This window comes from Nannobrachium achirus (assembly GCF_963921795.1).
Source record: "Nannobrachium achirus genome assembly, chromosome: 12".
Classification (NCBI taxonomy): domain Eukaryota; kingdom Metazoa; phylum Chordata; class Actinopteri; order Myctophiformes; family Myctophidae; genus Nannobrachium; species Nannobrachium achirus.
In genome coordinates, this window is record NC_137832.1 from 25,629,006 (window position 1) to 25,640,219 (window position 11,214).

Here is an 11,214-nt window from a genome sequence, read left to right on the forward strand (position 1 = left end):
GCTTGAGATGTTGCTGCCTAGAATGAAGACTGAGCTCTAACTTCAGTGATATTTGTTATGCAAATAAATTGTCCTAATTAAATATGCCTTTTGTCTGTTCAATTAACAAAATGGTAGTTTTATTCAGTCAGGAAGGTATTGAACTCAAAATACAGCTTTTAAGTCAAGCATTGCATTGGAAAAACTAAACAGTACTTAAATTGTAATAACAGAGTGAGTGGTATACTAAGACTATTGAACACTCAGTATGCAGCTTTAAAGTCAAGCATTGCATTGAAAAACTAGACTTAACAAAAAGAGTGGTACGCTAAGACTGTCTTGTTATTTAAAGGACAACTTTGGTTTTTTTACAAGGATTCATATATTCTGAGAGAAATAAGGTGAGCGTTAAAATGTTTTCATTTACTGCTTTCTATCGTTTTTACGTTTTAACAATTTCGATTTCAGTGGGCAAGTAATCAAATAACAGATGGCAACAGCAGGTATCAAATACAAAACAATTATAATACAAATAACTCGGATCATCTTATGTTTTCAAACAAAAGTATAACTCGGATCATCTTACGTTTTCAAACAAAAGTAACATGCAAGTAGCTAAATATTTTAGACACAATAAGCCCAATATTGATGACAGATCTCCATATAAGGGCATGAAAGGGACAAGGCCACGTAAAGATATCAGATAATGCCTCAGCGTGACATGACGGCTCATTAACTTTGAAATGAGGCGTCACAGCGTGACACGCACATGATCTGCAGGTTTTCATAGTAAATGCAACCTATGGTCGCAAAAAAAAAAAAATTATCGCCAGCTTATTGTCTAGAAAGACAATAGCCACTTGTACACATTCCCCCACCCACTGATTTCAAAATCGCTAAAACGGTAGAAAGCAGTAAATGAAAACATTTTAACACTTTTCTTTTCTCTATTTACAATCTAATAAAATATTATGAAAAAACAAAAAAAGTTGTCATTTAAGGCCATGCTGTGGCTTTTCTCCATGAAATATTCTTGGGAATCAAACCCGTAACCCCGGAGCTTAACTTCCCTTAACCAATTGAGCTACTATATGCACAGGCAACAGACTGTTGTCAGGGTTTGCATTGTGCACTACATGATTATGTTTTGGGAGTGGTGTCTTCCTTCTGGGAGTCATAGTCGATCCTCTCAAAAAGCAGAAGCATCTCAACATGTATTGTCTGGGGGAAGAGATCCACAGCCATGGCTCGAACTGGTCGGAACGGGGCTCCTTGCACTCTTTTAGAAGGCGCTCTGCATAGGCTGGAAAGTAATAAGGGTCAATAGCAACACCTTCATGAAACGGAATAGATTTTTAAATGGTGCATGGACAGCAGTCGTCCTTTTTGCCAAATGTCAGGGGTCTTCAACGTTTTCAGGCCAAGGACCCCTTAGTTGAGGGAGAGATTTCATAGATTCAATATACTGTAGTTTCATCTTTGACAGCACAATCAGTGTATTTTGGATTCATGTCAATTTGTGTTTTCAGATATTTATCCACTTGAACCATAAATACATACCGGTAATAAACTTGACATTTCACTCTGTACTTAATCTGCTCTTTTTCCCCCTCTACACCAAACCTCTTTGCGGAAAATAGCCGAACTACAAGCTCACAGCGCCTCGCGCTGCAAGGTGTTGTGTGCTTGTAGAGCTGCTATTTTTTGCTTAGGTTCTCAGAATATGGATGCTAGGGTTCAAGTGGTTAAAATAAAATAAAAGTTTCTATCTAGCAAGGATTTGGAGGACCCCCTGTAGTAACTCTGAGGACCCCCCTAGGGGTCCCGGTCTCCGGGCCCCCTGTTGAAGACCCTTGCCATATGTATACCTTTTAGTTATATTGCTTTTGTCCAAATTATTTGCACAAAACTGATTAAATGGCATAAACTCACTCAATGAAGTTGACCATGGCTGCCTTGGCATTGCAGGCCACATAAACCAGCCTTTTTAGATGTTCAGCCCTCCTGATGGCACAGACCACCTTGGAATCTTTAACACAAATATTAAAGCATGGCTCAGGTTAATTTAGGTCCTAAAGGTAAAACAAAACTTGTGCATTTGAAAATGTATTTGTCAACTATTAAAAAAGGTAGGGCAAGTGATTTTCTTTGGTTAAAATAATGTTAAATAGCTGTATATTCTGATAGTACTCATTGCTTTTTAGAGTGAGTGTTCAGTGACATGAGTCTCCACGTCTCTGCAGCTCTTTATAAAACGGAAAATGCATTTTCAGGTCAGGATACCAATTTGTTATACAATCAGAATAGAGAACTCTGACAAGATACAGTTCAAACAAGTTACATTGGTGAAGTGATGACAAAGAAATGAGCAGACAAAATGTGTAATAAATGGGGCCTTTGGCCACTGGCAGCCAAATCCAGCCTGAATCAGATCTGTGCCACATCCAGATTGGAATCCAATTTGTTTAAATAAGTCCAAATATAAACAAGTGACATGGAATCCGATTTTTATAAATGCGACTTGAGCCTCATTTAGAGGTGGTTTCAGATCTGTTTCAAATCTGCTTTCTAAAGATGTGTCTCAGTCTGAACGCAGAGATCTGATCTAACCACAAGTCGCATATCAAACTGTCCAAAACGTCACTTGCAGCTCAACCTGAGTGTCACTGACGTCAGTACAGAGCACGAGAACTTAATTTTGATTTACGAGAGCGCAAGGGGTGTAGTGAAAATAAAACAATAGTTCAGCATAAGTTTTACACTACAGAGGAAATGGCGAGCAGCATTCAGTGGACAGAGAGAAATTCAACATCTCAAAGAAAAGTTACATGTTAAAATCAGTCTGAACACACAGATCGGATCTGGTCACTTGCAAATGCAGCATGAACAGTCGGGCCAAAAGATCGGATTTGAAAAATAAGGCTGGATTTAACTGCAGTCTAAATGGCCTTAGTCACCTATCTGAAAATGTATCCTCTGTTTATCAAAGAGCTGGAGAGAATAAGTTATTGAACAAACGCTTTATAGAATGATTGCTATCAGAAAATCGTGCTTTAACCTTTTAACAAAAACCTTTTTGTTTTAACTTTAATCAAAATGATCCTTTCATAGTGTGTTGGCATTTCATTCCCCTCAGCCTTCAATATGGTGACAGTCTACTTACGCAGGCCTGCTCTGGGCGGATCCACAATGGCTGTGACATTGGATGACACCAAAGACTTGAGAACATTAGGAAACACATCTTCAGCCTTTCCACAGTGAAACTCAATGTTAGTCAGGCCTAAAAACAGTAAAAACATTTTGTCAAACAATTAATTAAGTTGTAATTAAAAGCACAACAGCATTGTTGGTACAACCAAATTGAAGTACAATCTATGCTTCAGTGAAAAGGTGTTCTGGAATATGTAGATTTGCAAAAAATACGCCTTTTCAACTGAAGAAAATAAATGTTGGTATGAAGGTAAACTGATGTCCTACCATTGAGCTTGGCATTATGCTTGGCATCCTCTATTGCTTCCTTGCACAGCTCTATCCCAATAACCTTCTTCACCCTCTGTGGAAGCAAAAGAAAGTATTCACAACTTGCCGCCAGACAACCCAATCCTAAATCATTCTGGTTAAGAGCATCAGCTGAATGCCTAGAACAGGGGTCTTCAACGTTTTGAGGCCAAGGAGCCCTTAGTTGAGAGAGAGATGAAGCAGGGAGGGAAAAAAATAGCCGATCTACATGCTCACAACGCGAGGCGTTGTGACAATTTCTGCCTCTAATATTTGATGATTTGGCCAATGTTTAATTTGTCATTTCAGAGGTATTAACAAAATCAATAACCAAAGACAATGCATAGCTATTTTTTTTCCAGGACCTTCAAGGACCCTTGATCAATTCCAAAACTTTTCCAGTACTGGAAAAATATTTTTCTAATTTTAAAAATATTTCCCCTGTAGGTATACCTTAGCCAGAGAGATGCCAATGGTCCCTGTGCCACAGCACACATCCAGCACAGTGCTGTCTTGTTGAAGCTGGGCCCATTCCCCCACTGCAGAGTACAGCACCTCTGCCGCTCCTGTATTCACCTAGAGGAGGCACACATGCAAACATTAAAAACAAATACTTGGTTGAAAGACCACATCATAACAAAAATGGCACGTTTAACTGCTAAACTTTCAGTTACAGAGACAAAGTATGAATTAGCCTTAAACAATAGTAGAGATATGGCGCATATTTGGAACCTCCTTAATACTCTACAGTCTACACGCAATGTCATTACAATTTGTTTGAGTGGAGCTGCTCAGTAACCAACAGTAGTTACTGAGTGGGTGGTTACCTGATGCAATGGTTGAGAGAACAGTTTTACAATGTAATGAATGGACACATTGTAAACAACACTACACTACTGTCATTACAACTCCAGTAGTCAGTAGTAGAAGACGACGACCATTTGTGTGTCAACAATACACACGTGTGCAAATTACCTGGAAAAAAGAATGAGGGGATATTCTGAACTGAAGATCCAGAAGTTCCTCATGAATGTACGCATCTCCAGCTACAAACTCACAAGGCAAGTCCTCGTTGTTGGATTTCCTGGACAGACAAACATACATTATCTACTGTACTGACCCCTAAGTAGCAGGTCTACAAGCTCACAATGTGATGCTTTGTGAGCTTGTAGATCGAGTATTTGTCACATAACATGACTGACTAACCATAAAATAGGACTCACCTGTTTAACATAGTAGTTCTCTGTGAAATGTATGGGGAAACCATACTTTTTCATTCCTCACCTTTGACCCTCTCTTATGAAGTAAAGGGATGTGACACCACTGTCTTTTCCCTCTCCTTCTGTGAAGTGAATCCTTAAGGAGTTCTTTAGTGCAACAATTTCCTCCTCTTCGAGTTTCTTTAGAGAGATATTGAGCAAAATCAAGGCATGTGAGAATAATACATTAACTCATTGAATGCCCTTTTCAAGATGGCCGCCAAGTACCAGGATGCCACGTTCCTAAATTTCTAGTGCACGGATCAATTTTTAGTGCACCATGCACCATATATGCACCATATATGTAGTACTTTTTAGCAGCTTCCAAACAAAAAAATCCGCTTGGAAATCCGTTCAGGCATTCATGAGATAGAAGCCTTCAAAGTCAGACAAAACAAACACTGCCACCTTCCTACATTTCTAGTGCACGGATCAATTTTTAGTGCACGGATCGTGCACGGCCATGCCTAGATCATGCACCATATGTGTAGTACTTTTTAACAGCTTTCAAACAAAAAAATCCACTTGGAAATCCGTTCAGGCATTCATGAGATACAAGCCTTCAAAGTCAGACAAAACAGCCATTTTTGACATTTTGAAAGATGTGTTTGTTATGGGGCTAAACATGCAATTTCGCAATTGCGATCATGCCTAATACATTTGAGGCATTTCTAGAATTTTTTTTATAAAAAAATTAAAAAAAAAAAAAAAAAAAAAATGTTTTTTTTTTTTTTTTTTCAAAATGGCTTCCAACTCGGGAAACTCGGGCTGTGGCAGCCTGGGACTACTGTAATAACTCGGGAAACTCGGGCCTTGGCAGTCAATGAGTTAAAAAAGAAAAATGTGTATTTATGTGTGTGTGTGTGTGTGTGTGTGTGTGTGTGTGTGTGTATACAAAATAATCTTTATAATTAAAAATGTTTCCAAGATAATATGAAGAAAATCAGCCTGCCAACCCAGATGTTCATCAAATTAAAAGTCAACTCTGTATCACTATCAAAGCTTTGACTGTACTGTCCAAGTTAACATAAGTGATCAAACATTGTAATTTCACCTTTAGAATTACACAACATGTGTCGCTGTTTTATTTAATAGCATATCAAGTCCCAGTGTTTCAATACCTGTGGGTTGAAAAACACCATAGCCATGGCATGCTTGGTTCTTGTGGTCCTCACTGTCAACTGCCTCCAGTTACCTTCATATGTCTCAGGATCATATACCGCGTATGGGGTTGTCCTGTGTGTGTAAATTAGGGGGGTCAATGTGATTATTTTCAGATTGCTTAAAACCAAAGAATGTTGCTGTGTGCGTCAACGACAACATCCTAACTGGCACATATCCTTCACAATCATGAAGTGACACACACAAAGTTGTGGAATAGCATTTATTATTATTCAATTACCTAATGAACTTCTGAAAGGCGCTGACCACATTCTTGGTCTCATCTGAAACATGGGTGGTATCTGCAGGTCCCACCACAGCACAGGAACCACCTTTATATTTTCCAAGACGGAAGCCGATAGTCTTGTCTTCACCATCAGCACCCACAGAAATGAGGAATTCACACTTGTTCCTATAACCAGTCTGCCATGACACAGTCGAATAGAATTTCAAAAGGGTTGTTTGAGGCATTCACCATTTGGAGAGAGACAAAAAGGACACCCTACTCTTTAAAAATAACAAACAATTCACAGTAATACATTAAAACAAATTGTTGCTACTTTTAAAGTCTTTATAATGACGCAAATAATGTCCAGCATGTGATACCTGACAAGGAGAAGGTCGAATGGCTTCCAGAGGACAACATTTATTGTTATACTTCCCTTTCTGGGAAAACAGCCATGGCATCATTGCTTTGTTTGCGTTACCCATTTCTCTGAAAGACAAAGATATAACATTTAGGCAAATCAAACATTCTGTATGCTACACATGTTATTTCAACCCGTTGCACTTGACCTAGCCTTGATGACCATGCAGTGTGTTATGCAAAGTAAGCTTTCTTTTCAGAATTTAAATTCAAGGAAATTAAATCATTAAGTGCATTAAAATTCCCCGATATCAAAACTTTGAACCGACTGGGGGGCAAACTGGCCTAGCGGTCCAGGCGCACACCACATAGGCTCTAATGAAGTCTGACTGCGTGCCGCGGGTTCGAATCCCGATCCCGACGACCTTTGCTGCGTGTCACTCCCCTGTCTCTCCCCCCGTTTCCTGTCAGTCTACACTACCTACCAGGAACGTGCACACATAGAAATCAAAGGGGGCTCGAGCCCCTGCCCTTTTATCCATCTGTAAAAAGTGCCCTCTCCAGGCATGCAAATGCCCTCTTTCCATGCCATACCTGAAGACAGCATTCAAGAGAATTGCCTTGTCCAAACTCTCCTGAACTTGAATGCAGCATCTTATGTTGAAATCAAGAAATGTGTAGAAATCAAGCATCGAAAATAGCAAACCTCCAAGCATCGAAAATAGCAAACCTCCAAGCTCACAACGCGTCCCGCTGCGACACGTTGTGAGCTTGGAGGTCTGCTATTTTTGATGTTTCCAGCAAACGGCCCTTCTAGAAATTTCAGCCCCTGCCTCTCTAACATTCTCTGTACGTCCCTGCTATATACTACTGTACAGGTATCAATAAAAAGGCAGAAAAGCCTCAAAAATATATTTAAAAAAGCATCATCAAAGCCTTACTTGGCCAGTGTGTGCAAGACCGCCTCCACCTCTTGCTCCTTCTTTATCAGCTGTTCCTCATAAGGGATCTTCCACAGCGGCGTCACCACATTGGCAATCTGTACACTGAAGGGCTCCCCGTCTTCCTCCACCTCCTGACGTTTGGATGGGGGCCGCCCTCCTCCTCCTCCTCCTGCACTCTCCCCCTCGTCTTGCTTCCTCTTGCCCAGGATGGGGTCTACTTTGGGCTTGGCAAGCCTCACACTGAGCATGTTGCCTTTCCACTGCATGCCATGCACCATCTTCATAGCCTTGTCGCGTTCTTCCTCGTTCTTGAAGGTGACAAAGGCGTAGGTCTGCCTGGGGATCATTTTGATCTTGTGCGGGTTGAGGCTGTTCCTGGCCAGGAACTTCTTCACGTCGTTGAAGCCGACAAACTTTGGCAGGTTCATGATCTCCACTTTGTAGATCTCCGAAGTGAAGAGGTTCTCTTGGATGTAGCGGTATTTGCTTGGGTCCGACACCTTCTCACCCTCTCCTTCTGCTTTGTGTTCTGGTTCCACATTGTCCGTCGTGTCCTCTGGATCACCAGCGGCGGTCCCTTCCACTGAGGGGGGTGTGTCAGCCACTGCGTCTGGGGAGCCACCAACATCTGCCATGATAGTCTGAGGGGAAAAGGCCATTAACCATCAGAAGAAGGTACAAAAAATGTCGATGTGCCCCAGTTCCCAGAGTCTATTTGTGCACAAGAAAATGGGAAATGATCAGGACTAATGTTGCTGGTGATAAGTAGGCAGGAATGTCAATTGTTTCCATTTAGAATATTAAAATAAAAATGTACCCGTCTCTGATAACTTAACGAAAGACATATTGTAATTTCTCAGGACCGTTTACATTATAATGTTATAAATTGGACACTTTGACATTGACTTCCATTATTCTAAATAGAGGTGTCACCTAACCCTAACCTAAACCCTAAACATAACCATAACCTCAGTGGGGGTATTTCTGAATAGGGGTGTTTCTAAGTAGGGGTGTTTCTGAATAGAGGGCTGCCCCCCTAAAGGTTTACCTTTGTTAATATTAGTGTCCAAGTTGTATAGCCCCAAACTAACTAACTCTGGTGGTCCATATTATGAACCATAGCTATTAGGCGAATCCAAAAATGCTAGAGAGAAATCAGAATGCATGGTTGTTGTTGGTACTTGGTAAGTTGGTACCTTTGAAGGCTGTGTGACATTATGGTTAACAACACTAGTAGAAAACATTTCCAATTCGTGTAAACAATTTTACTGCGAACGCTGTGACTTTATCTAAAAAAGAAATATAATTTGTGTACCTACCTTCTTCTTGCTTTCAGTCAACAGTGCGCTGACATATTGGTTTTAGCCACGTGTGTGACGTGAAATGATGAACTTTGAACTGCAAGTGGTGCGTAATACGTCATCATCGCGGAAGTCCTCGTTAAATGCCATAGTTATAATCAGGGTTATAATCTTAATATTATAACTCTATGGTTATAATAAATGGTTATATGCTCTTAGCGAGCAGCTAGATTTGAGTTGAGTTGTGGATATTGTAATAATAATTGATCTTCGTTCATCTGTTTGGAGGACTGTATGCCGGCATATGCATTGTACCATAATAATCAGACGTGGCGGGTCGATGTTGATGTGGACTGTGGAGATTAGAATATTTTCATATTAAGCCAGTCAGCAGTGGTGTAAAATAAAGTACATTTACTCAAATAGGCCTACTGTACTTTCCAATTTTCAATATTTTTACTTCTACTCCACTACATCTCAGAGGCAAATATTGTACGTTGGTTACTAGTTACTTTTTTAGATTTTGATTTTAATTTATTACAAAACATACATTAACCACTTCAGCCCTAAAATAGACGATTTACAAGCATATAATATTGCTTGCAGATCTGCTATGGTTAAAAACGTGATGTTAATCGGTACATCCTTTTACGAAAAACCTACAATTAAACACCTCATTTGATTATTTACGAGTAGGCCTATGTGTCATTTTATTTTATATTCATTTATTTTACTTTATTCCATACAAGATTATCAGACAGTGAGCGCTGCTGGGAGGTGGGCAGTCTGTCTTCCAGAGGCGTCAATTGGGTATGGCAAAAGGTATGGCAGCTGCCATACCTTGGCTACAGGGGGAAATAACAAAATGTACTGTAATCGCGCCTGCTGCTAATAGTGTGGGGATTTAAGGGGAGCAAATGCTAATTTCGTGCAATTTTGACTTAAAGCGCGAAATTTTGCACAGATGTAGCCCAGGGCTTGCTCTAATGATTTAGCTAGGGCGCCCGAGTCTGCGACCTTCGGGGTCGCCACAGCGGCCAAATCAAGTTGGGCTCCCATTGACTTTCTATACAGGAGGAAAATACCCAGAATTATTATTTTTTTCTGGGTATTTAAGGAGGATCTGAGGGGTCTAACTAGGGGTTTGTCATGATGCTGCCTGAATCCATTGCAGGCATTTGTTTTGCACAAAAAACATTCAGTGGCCTAGAAATGGCCTCAGAAAACAATACACGTATGGGTGAGTATTCATGTTAGTCGGAGGCCTTAGGGTTTTTTTTTCTCGTGCTAATCAGTCTAAAAGTTCAAAATTTTGCACAGATGATCTAATGATTTAGCTAGGGCGCCCGAGTCTGCAACATTCGGGGTCGCCACAGCGGCCAAATCAAGTTGGGCTCCCATCGACTTTAGTGATGAAAAGTGATGAGTCATCACTTTTCAGAGTTTTGTTGGTGCTGTGGTGACCCCGAAGGTCGCCGACTCAGGCGCCCTAGCTAGTCTGGGATCACTTCGCTTTTCGGGTTTGTAACCGGTCTGGAGCGGAAACCCCAAAACGTCATGTTGTAGTACTAAAGGACTACAATTTGCCGGAAAGATAAAACCGGATTCAGTTTTAACCCAAAATATTCCCCTGCACTCAGGACACACTTTTAGGGCCTAACTAATAAACTCCTTGATGCGGAGTAGTTTTGCTTTTGAAAAAAATCGTTTGGTATGTGCATCTTTTAGTCCAACTTTTAGCGACTGGCAAGACTACACTAGGCTACTCGAGCATTTTAATAGGGATTGGGGAAACAAACGGAGGGAACCAAATCAAAGCGACGCCGCTTCTTCTAGTGGTTTCCGCGCTTTAGGCGGAAACCAAACGGCCTGTAGTGAACGAACACCAGGCTTTGAGAAAGCCTGGTGGGCGAGGTTACGCCCTAGCTAAATCATTAGACCATACCCTGAGCTACATCTGTGCAAAATGTTGCAGTTTTAGACTGATTAGCACGAGAAAAAAAACCCTAAGGCCTCCGACTAACATGAATACTCACCCATACGATACGTGTATTGTTTTCTGAGGCCATTTCTAGCCCACTGAATGTTTTTTGTGCAAAACAAATGCCTGCAATGGATTCAGCATCATGACAAACCCCTAGTGAGACCCCTCAGATCCTCCTTAAATACCCAGAAAAAAAAAAGAAATTCTGGGTATTTTCCTCCTGTATAGAAAGTCAATGGGAGCCCAACTTGATTTGGCCGCTGTGGCGACCCCGAAGGTCGCAGACTCGGGCGCCCTAGCTAAATCATTAGAGCAAGCCCTGGGCTACATATGTGCAAAATTTCGCGCTTTAAGTCAAAATTGCACGAAATTAGCATTTGCTCCCCTTAAATCCCCACACTTTAAGGTATGGCAACATGACTGGTGTCTTGCACGCGCGCCCCAGTCATGTTGCCATACCTTATCTTTTTGTGAACTGACGCCGCTGCTGTCTTCCCTCAGT

The 11,214-nt window shown here is 40.9% G+C and overlaps 1 protein-coding gene across 1 annotated transcript; it reads right to left on the reverse strand.

The window, feature by feature from the left end:
- Nucleotides 1-67: 67 nt before the first annotated feature.
- Nucleotides 68-8,774, reverse strand: trmt2a (tRNA methyltransferase 2 homolog A). Its single transcript, XM_080739343.1, has 12 exons — nucleotides 8,747-8,774; nucleotides 7,425-8,068; nucleotides 6,504-6,612; nucleotides 6,139-6,320; nucleotides 5,858-5,972; nucleotides 4,762-4,877; nucleotides 4,453-4,561; nucleotides 3,931-4,053; nucleotides 3,457-3,532; nucleotides 3,143-3,259; nucleotides 1,912-2,008; nucleotides 68-1,282 (listed from the first exon to the last, which is right to left on the reverse strand). The coding sequence occupies exons 2-12, from the start codon at nucleotides 8,060-8,062 to the stop codon at nucleotides 1,120-1,122; spliced, it is 1,845 nt and encodes a 614-aa protein (XP_080595469.1). The 5' UTR covers nucleotides 8,063-8,068; nucleotides 8,747-8,774; the 3' UTR covers nucleotides 68-1,119.
- Nucleotides 8,775-11,214: the final 2,440 nt, after the last annotated feature.